Here is a 13,566-nt window from a genome sequence, read left to right as displayed (position 1 = left end):
GCGAAACTCCGAAGCCGCCTGGAGTTACCGCTCTGCCCCCGCAGCTCCAAGAAGGACCCGCCGGCCGCGGCCCGGCCCCGGGCAGCAGCTCTCCCGCCACCGAAGGTCGCCGCTGCCGGCTTCAGCGTTGGCACGGCCCTGCGGTGAGTGCCCGCAGGCTGCGGCGTGCTGCCCCGACGTGCTGTGCTGGCACCAGGCAATGCCACCGCGGCCAGGGACCCTGCCGTGCCACCGCCTGCGACCAGCCGCCCAGGGAGAGGGGAGGATGCTTGTGGAGGGGTGATCCTTGGGTTATCCCCTCCAGCTCTCTGGGCAGATGCCATGTCCGCAGCCTTTGTGCTCGGGGAGCTTAAACCTTCCTGGCCACCTTCTTGCCCTATATGCCCAACTCCTCTCGCCCAGCTCTGGCAGCTCACCCAAACCTGCTCGAGCCCCCTTTCCTGTGGTGCTCCCTGTCCCCCTCCATCACCATTTCCTCAGGCTGGAGGGTCTGTGATGACTGCTCAGAGTGGGTTTTGGGCCAGGGGTGTTAGCCTGGAGCCTGGGATGACCCATGGGATCGGGGAGCTGCACCCAAGGGTGACCCTGATGCAGCCTCAGGCTGTCGGGGGGAGATGAGGGCCTGCAAAGAGGGTGCGGGCAGCGCAAGGAAGGAGCCTCACACTGCCTTGAAGGGGCTGATGGAGAAGTGGTTCAAGCTGTGAGAGCTGGAGCCCAGCTACGGGAGCCCTGCCTGGGTTGGCCATGAGCAGGTCTAGGAGGAATGGAGGGTCCTAGGGCAGCATGGCTGTGTAGGAGGAGAAGGCCTGGCCAGCAATGGCTCGAGGCTGAGCAGGGCCAGAGGATGTGCATCCCGTCCCTGCGGACCCACGGGTGCTGGACAGCTGGGGTTTGCAGCAGGCGGGAGGAAGGAAGTGGTTGATGCTGAATGGTTGCTTCACTCACCGTCCTGGTGCTGCAGGGAGTGGAGGGCTGGGCATGGGCCCGCAGAGCCCTGGGGGTAGCCATGCACGGTGACAGCTTTCGTGCTGCTGAGCCTCATGCACCGAGGGATGAGGATGGGACAGCCCTGGCTGGGGAGGCAGAGGCCTCGTCCCAGTGGTGCTGGTCTGGAGTGGTGCAGCTGGCCTGAACGCATGGCTCCCTGCAGCTCCCCATGCCATGGGGTGGCCAAGGCTCCCCTTGCTCTGGGCTCCAGCCCCGTGTCCTGCTGGCTGCCGGGCTCTGGCTGCAATACCCAGACAGAGGGGCTTGCGGTGCTGCAGCATCACCCGGAGCCAGCAGCCCCATAGTGACCCACTCAAGTCTGGGCCCCCAGAAGGGTGGTGTGGTGGGGTCCTGGGGGCTCTGTCCCCTCCACCCCTGCCCTGTCATGTGGGGGGAGTGCAGGGTGGTTGGGTGGGTCCCTGCAGTGCCTGGCTGCGTGTTGAGGAAGCGGAGGTTTGCACAAGCCGGTGAGATACACGTGACCTGGGGAGCGCGGCAGGAGGAACCAGCAGCCGCCCCACGCAGGGCCCCAGTTCCTGCGGCACAGCCAGCCATGGCCCCGTGGCTGCCCACCAAGGAGGAGAAGTATGGTGTGGGTGAGTGCAGGCTTCGGGGCTGAGCAGGCACTGGACCCCGCTGGGCTCCCCGGCTTGGTGGAGGGGTGCTGGGGCTCGTGGGACAGGGTGCTTGTGGCCACGGTGACACTGCTGTTGCCCCCTGGCTGCAGTGGCGCTGTGGCAGTGGGCTGTAGAGGGGCGGGTGATGGTGGCTGGGCGATGGTGTAGGTCTGCAGGGTGAATGCTGCCGGCGGTGCCGGGCTAGGTGGGGCTGGTGGCGATGCTCAGCAGTGTGAGGCGAGGGCTGGGTCCCTGTGATGCCGGCACTGGGTGGGCTGGGGGATGCAGGAATGAGTTGTGGGGTGGGCTGGTGATGGGGTGGCCCAGGGGAGTGGGGCTGAGCAGGGCAGTTGTCAGTGGGACCCGCACGTCCAGAGCTGAGCATGGCTGATGCTGGGTGAGGATGAGGAGCTGTGGGACTGAATGGGGCTGGAAGCAGAGCGTTTCCAATGCTTGACACAGGATCCCCCTCTCTGAGCTGGGGGTCTAGGCTCAGCCTGGCTGTTGAAGCGCGGAACCCTCCACCCAAGGGGTGGTTAGCTTGTTAACAGGGATCATTAGCTCATGTGTGACCTGCTCTCAGGGAGGTGCCTGGTAAGCCCAGAGCCACCCCTGTAGTTTGCCCCCTGGTCCCGGCTGGAGCTTTGCTCCCAGCCTTTGTGTTGGTCACAGCAAAGCTCTGGGCAGCCCCGTTCCCTACACCAGCCCCCAGCTCAGGCTCCCCACGCCAACCCCAGCCCCTGTGCGAGCACACACTCCCTGTGCTGGTGCTCGCAGCCCTGAGCCTCTTCCCGTTTCTGGATGGGGCTCTTTCCCACACCTCCTCCTTGTGCTGCCGGCAGCACCCAGAGCAAGGGCTGAGCCCCCGCAGGGTCCTGGGCAGCACCGGGAGCTGGGTCTCGTCTCGGTTCCTGCTTGTGCTTGATGGGCATTAACCATCCTGTGAGGAAGCCTGTCCCGGCTGGGGGCTGGCAGGGGTGGGAAGGGGTTGGAGGGGAGTGTGCCTGGACTGGGGCCAGGAGCTGCTCCAGGCTGGGTCAGGGTCCTTGTGCGGAGGACAGGGTGGCAGGAGGGATCCCACAGGATCTCAGGGCTCCTGGTGCTACAGGGTCTTCCAGGGCCAGCATGGGGGGTCCTGACGAGTGGTGCAAGTCTGGGGATGTTGCAGTATGAGCTGGCCCTGGCCGGGGCTGCTGGTGGGCAGGGGCAGCATCCCAGCAGGGACCCCCCGGGTGCAGGCATGTCTGCAGAGGGCTGTCTCCTGGTGCAGAGTGCCGCTGGTCCTGAGGCCAAGCCAGTGCTGCCTCCACCAGACAGAGCTGTCACTGTCCCCAGGACCAGAAATAGCGGCAGGACTAACCGCAGCTCGTCCCAGTGCAGCCTGCGCCGCAGCAGGAAGTATCTGGCCACCAGCGAGCTCCTGTGCTCCCACTGCCCTTCAGCCGCTGTCACCCCACTGCCCCCATCACCCCGGTCACCCCACTGCCAGTACCTGCTGTCCCCAGGGACTGGCCTGTGTGCCCCTGAGCTGCCAGCCCCGGGCAGGCAGTGCTGCTCCTCCAGGCAGGGCCTCAGCTGACGCTTGCCTCCCTGGGCCACTTGTGGTGGGAGCACGACCACTGGACTCAGCACTCACTAGGGCCCATGCGGCTGGGCTGGGTTGCGGGTGGCAGGCAGCGTGATGGGGACGATGCCAGGCAGGGGACCCCCATGTGCTGGAGGAGAGGGTGCTGATGGCTCCTGCTGTGCCTGGCGCCATGCAGGCTGGGCTGCGACTCTCCTGGGGTCTGGGGTCCCCTTCCCACCCCTGCTCCGCTGTGGCCAGCGCTGCTCTGCCTTGCACCGCACCTTCTCAGAGGTCTCATGCCATTTGTGTGGGGCTGGGACCTTGCACTGTCTCCTGGGGACAAGCGATGCTGGTTGAGGTTGCTCTGCCCCATGTGGGGAGGCTGGTGGTGGGGCACGCTGCCCTAAAGGGCATGGGTACATGGGGCCATAAGCATGCTGTAACTGGGTGAGGGGGGGGTCCAGGTGAGGGACCCCTGCTCACAGCTCCTGGCTCCTCTCCCTGCAGCCGTGTGGAACTTCCCGCGCACCAGTGAGCATCACCTCCCACTGCAGATCGGGGAGACAGTACACATCCTGCAAGCCTCTGAGGGTAAGGGGGTCCAGCAGCCTTGGCCAAGCCCCGTGCCATCCCCTGCCGTCCCCTGCTGGGCTGGTACTGGGGTGCACCCTGACACGGGTCCTCCTCCACCCTCTCTTGGCCTCGCTGCTGGTGGTCATCCGTCCCCAAACCCAGCTGACAGCATCCCCTTCCTCCCCTTGCAGGCTGGTACCGTGGGTACTCGCTCAGGAACAGGGCTGCACGGGTAGGTAAGGGGCTGCTGGGGGGGCCGGGGCACTGAGAGGGGTGTGGGCATGGTCAGCGGCACACCCTGCCACTGTTGGGGGGATGTGCCAGGCACCATGTGGCATTCCCAGGCTGGGACCCTCTGCTGGACCCTTGGTCCCGGGGTGGGGGCCCCTGGCTGTGGCACCCCGGGGAGGGCTGTGTCCTGCCCAGCCCAGCCTGCGTGTGCTGACAGCTCCGGCTCCCCCAGGGCATCTTCCCGGCCTCACTCATCCACCTGAAGGGCGCTGTGGTGGAGCGCAGGGGGTAGGTACCAGGCACGGGTGGGTGGGCACCATCCCCCTGCCCGGTGTGGGGGCCCGCGTGGTGCTGCAGGGCTCCAGAGCTCCCTGTGCCTCTCCCCAGGGCGGAGGAAAGTGTGGTCCCCGCCGAGATGCCCATGGTGCAGGAGATCACCACCACGCTGCGGGAGTGGGCCACCATCTGGAAGCAGCTCTACGTGGTGAGGCCCAGGGTCTGGGGGGCCAAGGGGTCTGGGGCTGGTGGGGGCAGTCATGGTGACACAGCGCTGGTGCCCACAGGCAGGGCAGATGGAGCGGTATCGGCAGGTGAAGCGGATGATGTACGAGCTGATGGAGCGGCGCTCGCAGCTGCTCTCAGGGACACTGCCCAAGGACGAGCTCCTGCAGCTCAAGAAAGAGGTGACCGGCAAGATCGACTACGGCAACAAGTGAGAGTGGAGATGGAGCGTGGGGGGGACCGTGCACCTGCCCCTGCCCCAGGCACAGGCTCTGCAGTGCTGAGGGATGCTCGGCCTCTCTGCTGCAGTGTCCCTGTTGTCCTGGCTGGCTTTCCTGCAGTGGCTGGGGGCAGTGAGTGTGCTGGTGTGTGTGCAAGCCACCCAGCTAAGGACTATCGCCAATGAGCCCTGGCTGGGGCAGGAGAGCATCCCTGGTGCTGCCCGGCTCTTGTCCCCTTGCCAGGGCTCTGCTGCTGGCTGGGACCTATCGGGATCTGTCCTGCCCTGACACCATGCCTGTACCCCCAGATTCCGTGCCAGCCCGTGCAAGGGCAGGCGGGTTCCAGTGGGATGCACAAACCTGTGTCCTGCCAGACCAGCTGGGCACCGGGTCCTGCCTCACCCCGTCCTGTCCTCTGCAGGATCCTCGCGCTGGACCTGGTGGTGCGGGACAAGGATGAAAACATCCTGGACCCCGACAGGACCAGCATCATCAGCCTCTTCCAGGCGCACAAGAAGGCTGCTCAGACTATCACACAGCGCATCCAGGAGGAGACGGTGAGAGCCAGCGCTGGCCCCAGTGCGCTGACCCCTCCCTGCTGTGAGCCCGCTGCCCCACACGTGGCTGTGCCGTGCCAGGGGCCATGCCGTAGGGCCAAGCTGTGGGGCTGAGCCACCTCGTACCCCTCAGAGCCCGCAGCAGAGCGCGCTGGGCTGCAGCACCCGCCTGGCGGCTTCACCCTCCCACAGCCTCTACCTCTGCGTGCGCAACTTCGTCTGCAACATCGGCGAGGAGGCACAGCTCTTCATGGCGCTGTACGACCCCGGCGAGCAGCGTATGATCAGGTGGGACTCCAACAGCGCAGGACCAGTCTCTCTCCCTGACTCTGGCCACTGGCTCAGCCTGTCCTGCTGCTCTGTGCACCGTCCCCCGGTCTTGCCCCCCCTATACGGTGAAGTCCCTGCCCCTTTGTACTCGGTTGCCAGCCCTGATGCCCAGATTGCCTGTCCTGCCCAGCATGGCTGCCCGCCCAGCTCGGCACAAGCTGGTGTGTCTCACTGAGGGGAAAGAGGCACATCCCTTCCAGCAAGGTTGTCCCCTCCAGAGCCAGAGGGTTTGTCAGCGGCGTGCAGCCACATCCCGTGGGACAGCCCATGGCTCTCACTCTGTCTGGGGCTGTGCATGCCCGATGCGTGGTGGCCTGTTGCAGGTGTGCTGCGGTGTGTTGCTGTGTGCTGATCTGCCTGTGGCCCCACAGCAGGCATGGGCCAGCTCAGCCTATGCCAGACCCTGGGTGCCACAGGCACAGCATGTCCCCCTGCAGGGGACCAGCAAGCCAGTGTGCCCAGAATGCCTGCAAGCTGCCCACCTGCAGGCAGGGTTGGGCTGGCAGCCTCCCGCTGCTGGGGATGGCTGGTCTGTGTGCTGTGACTGGGGCTACTGGTCGGATGAGGGGTCTGCGTGGTGGGAGCTGGCAGGGGCTGGGCACACAAACGGGGTCTGAGCAGCACCCTGCCCATGGCCAGAGGGCTCCAGCCCACGTCGTGGTGTTTGCTCCTGGGCTGTTTGCTGGCAGCCTCTGCCTGGCCGCCCCACCCCCCAAGCTCCAGCTCTGCTGTCCCGGTGGTTGACCCCCACCGTGGGCTCCTCACCCCCTTGCCTTCCTCTTGCAGTGAGAACTACGTGATCCGCTGGGCCAGTACGGGTGTTCCCCAGGACATCGAGCTGCTCAACAACCTCAAGGCCATTTTCACGGTGAGCGCAGACCCCTCGGGAGCAGCGCTGCTGTTGCCTGCTTCTCCCTTCCTGCAGAGCTGCCTGCACCTCCTCCCCTCCCTGCTGCCTGTGGAGATGCCCCCCCCCCCCCCCCCCCCGCCCCTTGCAGCATTTCGGATGCATCCAGCACAATGCATGGCTGCAACCCGTGTCCCCCTCCAAGCAGCTCCTGCCAGTTGCTCTCTCCTTGCTGCGCATTTCTTTAGTGCCCCCCCAGCCCACACAACCCCACAGCTCCTGCGTAGACCCCAGTCCTGTCACCGGGATGTGGGCACCTGCCATGAGGCTGTCCCTTGCGGCCTCCCCTCCCAGCTGTAGGGTTGCTGGGGCTGTCGGGTGCCTGTGCCCCCATCTTCACTCCAGCTGTTGCCTGCAGCTGGGCTCAGCAGTCCCTGGCCGACGGCAGGAGGAGGCGCAGGCAGTGCCTGCTGAGCCAGCATTTTTCCCTGCTGCACCAGCAGAGCTGAGCTGACCCTCAGGACTGCCCAAGCCGAGCCATCAATATGCAGATGAGCTGGGAAAATCAATGTTAATGAGCAGCATCAGCACTTCCAGCCCCCTCGGTCCAGCTCCCCTGGCTCTCACACACCTCTGACCCCTGCCCGCTGCTGGCATCGGCCGTGCGTCCCCCTGCGCTGCGGTGTGACCCTGTCCCATGCTGCAGCCCCGTGCCGCAGGCCTGGAGGAAGGTTCTTATACAGAGGCAGCACCTGCAGTCCCTGGTCCCCCCAGGGTCCCTGGAGCTGGGGTGTGTGGCCACCCCACCAAGCCCTACATCAGAGCTGCTCCCTCCCAGGGCAGCGTGGCCCCCTCAGCTGTGCTGCCTGCCCTGTGGGTGCCCCGTGGGGCCATCGGCCTTCATCAGCCCTGGCATTGTCCCCATCCCTCTGGCTTGGGGCTCCCTGGGGTGCACAGAAACCCCAGGCTCCCTGGAGCAGCGGGGACACGTGCCTGCCAGCTGAGCCCTTCTGTGGGATATAGCTGCAGGGGGACTCACCGGCCCCTGAAGGCAGAACCGGGGTGCTGGGCACAGGGACCTGTGGTGGCTCTGCACCCACTGGTTCATCCTCCAGCATAGCCCTGGGTACCCTGTGATAACCTGGCACTGGCAGAGGCACATCCCAGTATGGTGCTGCTGGTGCCTGGCTCATGCAGCCCCTGTCCTCCCCCACCAGGACCTGGGCAGCAAGGACCTTAAGCGGGAGAAGCTTTTTCTGGTGTGCCAGATCATCCGGGTGGGACGCATGGACCTCCGAGAGACCTACAGCCGTAAGCTCAGCACGGGCCTCCGGCGGCCCTTTGGCATCTCAGGTGAGAGCAAAGGTCTGCCATCGGAGCTGGGAGGAGACCCCCCAGTGCTGCCCACACCAGCACTCCCCAGCACACACCTCTCAGCTCCCAGGCTCCATGGGGCTCATTGGCCATGGGGTGCAGTGGTTCAGGGCAGCAACACCCCAGGGCTGCTCCTGCCTCCAGCCAGGCAGCCTCCATCCCCACGCATGGACCCCAGTCCTCGCTTGCCTCTGCACAGCCATATTCGCTTCATCCCCCTGAGCTTGCTGCCCTGTCTCCCCCACCCCAGCCTGACCCACAACCCCCCATAGTGGTGCAGGGCCCTCCCCACACACGCCTGGTGAGGGGGTGTAGGGAGGGATCTGGCACAGCCACTCCGGCAGCCGGGAAAGCCTTGGCTGCCTGTTCCCACAGCTGCCAGAGCCAAGCAATTCCCCCGGCTGTCGTCATGTCATCCCCCACGGGCTGGCCATGCCCTGCCAGGGCTGCAGCTGCGGGGCCCGTGGGGATGCAACGCACCCGCCCCGGCAGAGGAAAGGGACTGGGGGGTCCCAGCCATCCCTCCTTGCTGTGTGGCGCAGGGGACCCCCCAGCCCGGCACTGCCGGAGGGGCCCCCGGGAGTAGCCCTGGGTCCCTCTGTGGCACCTGTCCCCAGCAGAGCAGGGAGCTCCCCTGCCTCCGCCGCAACCCATGGTCCTGCTCTGGGTATTGATCCTCATTGGATGGGCTCGCTCGCAAATTATTGATTCTACTTGGTTAATTAGTGTGTGCTAGGACCTCAGCCACAGCGAAATTACCAGGTGATTTATGAACATATCGGCATCTAGTTGTGCTCTGAGCTGATCGTGTCCCCAGGGAGGGGACAGATGGATTGTCCTGGTGCCCACTCTGTGGTGCCCTGTCTGTCCTGCACCAAACCCTCTGTCCGTGGGCGATGAAGAGGTTCTGAATATGGCTTATTTTAGCCAAAATCTGCCTCGGACCTCTGAGGTCACCTGTGGTGACCATATGGTTGATGGCTCACCGTCTCCGTGCACTGTTCCCCAGAGGCATGCCACTGGAGGGGACACTGAGCACATGCTGTGAGCCCTGAGTGGCCACCTCTGCGCCAGGGTGGCTGGAGAACCGCAGGGTGAGGAGGGGAGAGCCCGAGGGACGGGTGTCCTTCGGGCTGTGCCCCAGCACAGGACCCTTCCCTGCTCTGGGGGCTGATGCTGCTGCTGCTGCAGACCCCCCCGGGAGCATTTCCCATTGGTGAGCTGTGCCAGGCTGCCAGGTCCCACCCCGTGTTGGCAGCATGTCCATCCGCTGTGGAGGGTCAGTGCTGATGGCACAGGCCAGGTGGAGGCTGCAGGACAGGACAAAACAGTCCTAGGTGTTGGTCCTGGGATGATTTGGCACAGAGAACCCTGGCGCTGGGGGCTGGGGCTGCCGGCACCCGTGGCAGCCGCCCCATGCTGCTGCATCTGTGCTGCTGCAGTGATGGACATCACGGACATCACCAAGGGGAAGTGTGAGAGCGACGAGGACAAGCAGCACTTCATCCCTGTGCACCTGTGAGTCCCATGGGGCCAGGCAGCGGGCAGGGGGGAAGCGGGGAGGGGGGCAGTGGGCCGGGGGGGAAGTACTTTGTGGGTCTGGCAGGCACCAGGACAGCGGCTGCGAGGGGGCAAGAGGTGCCAGGATCAAAGAGAAAAGATTTCTCCATTAAATGTGGCTTTGCAAACGGAACATGGATCCTTGGGACATGATGTCACCAGGTCCAGGACCTCAGTGAGGTTAGAAAAGGGATATTTCTTTGGGCAGACACGTACTCAGAGGTAATGAAGCCCCCAGCGGAGCTCTGCCTCCCGGCCACTCGGGGCACACACATGCTCGGTGTCCCAGGTATGCCGTGGATGCTGTCCTGCACCTCTTTCCCAGTGGGCTGGAGGCCACCAGGTTGGGGATCCACAGCGGGATCCAGGCTTCTATTCGGTTTGCTGGTGGTCGGTGCCTGGCCAAGGGGAGCATCCATGTGAGTTTCCTTGTGTGTGCCTAGCTTGGAACTCCTCTGAATGGCCTCGCTCTGATGTTTGCAGGGCGACTGCTGACAATGATTTTCTTCACAACATGATCAGGAAAGCGGTGGAGGGGAAGGACATCAACCACAAGGGACAAGGTAGAGCCCCCACCTGTTCCCTGCCTTGCGTGCCCACCCTGTGCCATGGTATGCGGTGGGGGACAGGGTGAGACACTTCCCCAGCCCATCCTGTGTTTCTCTGTGGCTGCTGCTTGTTCTCGGGGACCTGGGCTGCTGCCTGGCCCCTGCACTGGGGTAGTTCCCTTGTGCTGCTCCTCGCAGGGTCTGTGGGCTTGCTCTGGTCCCTGACCAGCCCTGGGTCCCCTCCCGCTGCCTCCCCCGAGCTCTTGAATGCTGTCACCCACTGAAAAAACGCAGCAGCCATGAGGGTGCAAGTTTGATCCTGGGTGAGCCCGGGGCTCGGTGTGTGAATTGTCCCAGCAATCAGGATCGGAGCTATATGGGGTTGCTGGAAGCAACCACCCATCCAAGTGCATCCAGGGGCTGAGCCCAGGAAGGGGCAGCCGCTTCCACAGGAGGTGTGCGTGGCTGCATCCTTGCCTGGCATGGCACGGCTTGGGCTGAGCTGGTGCGGGCCATGAGGTGATGTCCCGCTCTTTGTCCTCGCAGGGTTCTGGGTGTCCCTGAAGATGCTTTGGGGAGACCTGAGCCAAGTGCGGAAGGACCATCCCCACCTTGTGGACCGCAGCACAGTGGTGGCACGCAAGCTGGGCTACCCGGAAGTCATCATGCCAGGCAAGCAGGGTGGCGGGTTGGACCATCCCTGGATGGTGTCTGGGGGTCCCAGCATAGGGTTACGGGGCTCACTGACAGGGCTGTCTCCCCAGGAGATGTCAGGAACGACATCTACCTGACGCTGGTGCAGGGCGAGTTTGACAAGGGGAACAAGAAGACACAGAAGAACGTGGAGGTGACGGTGTGCGTCTGTGACGAGTCGGGCAGCATTGTGCAGGTATGGCAGGCACTGCATCAGCCCTGGGGCAAGGAAGGGACTGTCCCCTGAATAACCCTGTCTCGGGCAGAGGCAGCAGCTCCACGGAATGCCAGTGCTGGTGTTTGTGCCAGCACGAATGAGTTGGAGTCGCCTCTTTGGCTACTGGAGCCCCTGAAGCAGCCCTTTAGAATAAATATTCTATTTAGAGAGAAAATCATCCTCCCTTGGAGATAGCCAGAACCCCCGGCCATCCCCACAGGCCTCCAGGCACAGGGTGTCCCAGCCCTCGGAGAGGCAGGAGGGGGAAGGAGCCGGAGGATAGGGGTTGTCAGGAGGGTGGGAGGAGGCTCAGACCCAGTTCCCCCACCCCAGGACTGGCTGTTACCTTGTCTCTCTCTCCAGGTTGTTTGCCTTCATTTCAAAGGCAATTCTCCCCCGGCCCCTGGGGAACAGGCTGTGAATTGCTGAGGGTCCCGCTGGGGTGGTCCAGGGATGCAGTCCCCACCTCCCTCTCTGTCCCTGATAATGCCCTTCCCACTGGGCGATGGAAGCCAAGTCATGACCGTGCCCTGGGGGGTTGCGTGTCCCTTGCTGGCTCCTTTCAGAGGCTGCACCAGGCCTGGTGGAGGTGAAGGGGATGGAGAAGCCTTTTGCTGCCCTCTGAGCCTGGCTGGGAAGGGACGGTCAGAAAGATGTCCCCGTGCTGGCTGAGTTGTTGTAAAAGGGTGCCTGAGCTGGGGGGTGGTCGGGTGGGGGCTGCCATGGTGTGGGCAGAGGAGAGCAGCTCAAGGGGGCTGGTCTGGGTTAGCAGGGGATGGAAAATTCTTTGGCCCTTCGAGTTTATTTGATCTGTAAGAAGTAATGTCAGGAGCTGACCACCAAGCATCTTTGCTGCTGCTGCCCTCCCTGCAGAATGTGATTTACCACGGCGCGGGGGACAAGCCAGCGAGTGAGTACCGCTCTGTGGTCTACTACCAGCAGCGGCACCAGCGGTGGATGGAGACGGTGAAGGTCTGTACGAGCACTGGGGCGCAGGGACTGAGGTGTGGGACTGGGGCTGCGACCCCCCGAGGCTGTGTCCCTCGCTCCTCCCGCACAGCAGGACTGGACTGCCGCAGGGGGACACCCCACCAGGGCTGGCTTTTCAGGGGGAAAAGTCCCTGGCTCCCCAGCACGGGGACAACAGGGGATGCTGCTGTTGTCATGGCTTAACCCCTGGTTGAAGACCCAGGGTGACCTGCAGCAGGTCCTGCAGCAGGGAGGTGATGTCTGCCACCCCTGCCCAGGAGCAGTGCTCAGGCAGGGGCTTTGGGTGCGCTGCATGGCCGGCAGTGCTCCTGCATCGCTCCTGCCTCTCCCCACGGGCTCATGGGTATACGTCGCCAGCCCTGCACAGACACCTGTGTCTCTAATTCAGCCTCATTAATTAAAAGGAAAGCACGTGGGTTTGGGTTTAAGCAACTGACAGTTCAGCAGAGCCTTTGCCTGAGCACAGAGGGGTCTTGGCCAGCCAGGTCGCTCAGCCCATGCCCTCCTGTTCTCATGTGGGCATACATTCTCTCTCTCAGATTGCTGTTCCCATTGAAGATGTCCACAAGACCCACCTGAGATTCACCTTCCGACATCGCTCCTCCAGTGACTGTGAGTATCTGCTTTCTTCACGTCTTCCTCCGCTAACGTTCACAGCAAAAGCTGCGATGGAGGTGGGCTGTCTGCAGCTCCAGAGCTGCAGGAACAGGAGGGCCCTGTGAGCAGCCCTCGTCTCGCACCGTGTGGGGATACATCACGGATTCACGTGGCGGGGGGAAGGAAGCTGTCACCCCTGTTCTGCTCTGACGCAGCTGCCTGTGGTGGGCAGCAGATCTCTGGGAAACTGCTGCCTCTTGCACAGACCTCCTCGGGCACCTGTGCTTGGCTTTCTGGAGCAGCCGCTCTGCATCCCGTGATGTTTGGCTGCAGCAAAGCTGTGGGCTGCGGTGTGTGGCCAGGAAGATGGGCTGCTCCCAGAGCAGCGGTGCTGCTGTCAGTAACTTCGCAGAGCTGAAAACCACATGTGATGGGACGTGGTGTGGCATGTCTTGTGACTGCGGGGACCTTCCCTGGGGCCACCGTGGAGACCTGTAGCTGAGGCTGCTGCTCGCCAGTCTGATCCCGCACAAGCTAAACCCTGCCTGCCCCAAACCCATCTTGTTCTCACAGAGGCAGCTCTCCGATGGCCGCCTGCCTGGGCAGCACATGCTGGCAGCCTGGTGGCTCTTCTTGCTGCCCAGGGGCTCATGGCTGCTGTCTCTACCCCTACGAGGTTCCCTAACGCTGCAGCAGCCGCTTCTCCTGAGTGCCCCATGGGGGTCCCGCTGTACGTGGGCACGGCCGGCAGGCTCCAGGGAAAGAAATGTGATTTCCCCAGCAGCCCCCTCCCCGACCTGCTACAGCTGCTGGGAGGGCAGGAGCCCCCAGCTGAGCTGCCTTTTCTCTGCTCGCACGGTGTGTCCTTGGGCTCCTCCTGAGCCAGCTTCACCTCGCCCCATGTTTGTCGCCCCCAGCCAAAGACAAAAGCGAGCGGATTTTTTCCATGGCCTTCGTGAAGCTGATGCGACCGGACGGCACCACGCTGCGTGATGGGGAGCACGACCTGGTTCTGTACAAGGTACAGGGGTGCAGGCAGACCCCCCTCCCCTTGAAGCGGAGAGGCTGCAGGATGGCAGCTCTCCTGGCAGCTGCCTGCACGAGGCTGGGGTCCCAGTCACTGCTGGAGCTGCTGCACTGGTGGCATGTACCCAAA

At 63.9% G+C, this 13,566-nt stretch overlaps 1 protein-coding gene across 1 annotated transcript in view; it reads left to right on the top strand.

Moving 5' to 3' along the window:
• Positions 1 to 1,540: 1,540 nt before the first annotated feature.
• Positions 1,541 to 13,566, top strand: part of LOC309671564 (dedicator of cytokinesis protein 2-like) — a gene marked incomplete at its 5' end in the record, with an annotated part of 81,293 nt that continues 69,267 nt past the window's right edge. Inside the window, 17 exons of the mRNA XM_082482825.1 lie at positions 1,541 to 1,583; positions 3,679 to 3,762; positions 3,936 to 3,976; positions 4,208 to 4,263; positions 4,363 to 4,459; positions 4,539 to 4,687; positions 5,119 to 5,254; positions 5,388 to 5,542; positions 6,371 to 6,452; positions 7,649 to 7,784; positions 9,248 to 9,323; positions 9,849 to 9,928; positions 10,460 to 10,594; positions 10,678 to 10,802; positions 11,697 to 11,795; positions 12,353 to 12,425; positions 13,328 to 13,431. Of these exons, the coding sequence (XP_082338951.1) occupies positions 1,541 to 1,583; positions 3,679 to 3,762; positions 3,936 to 3,976; positions 4,208 to 4,263; positions 4,363 to 4,459; positions 4,539 to 4,687; positions 5,119 to 5,254; positions 5,388 to 5,542; positions 6,371 to 6,452; positions 7,649 to 7,784; positions 9,248 to 9,323; positions 9,849 to 9,928; positions 10,460 to 10,594; positions 10,678 to 10,802; positions 11,697 to 11,795; positions 12,353 to 12,425; positions 13,328 to 13,431 (1,671 nt within the window). The remainder of the gene's footprint in view (positions 1,584 to 3,678; positions 3,763 to 3,935; positions 3,977 to 4,207; positions 4,264 to 4,362; positions 4,460 to 4,538; positions 4,688 to 5,118; positions 5,255 to 5,387; positions 5,543 to 6,370; positions 6,453 to 7,648; positions 7,785 to 9,247; positions 9,324 to 9,848; positions 9,929 to 10,459; positions 10,595 to 10,677; positions 10,803 to 11,696; positions 11,796 to 12,352; positions 12,426 to 13,327; positions 13,432 to 13,566) is intronic.

The sequence above is a fragment of the Vanellus vanellus genome (genome assembly GCF_965231255.1).
Source record: "Vanellus vanellus genome assembly, chromosome: 4".
Classification (NCBI taxonomy): domain Eukaryota; kingdom Metazoa; phylum Chordata; class Aves; order Charadriiformes; family Charadriidae; genus Vanellus; species Vanellus vanellus.
Note: the sequence above shows the minus strand (reverse complement) of the source record. Positions and strands in the feature narration are given on the sequence as shown.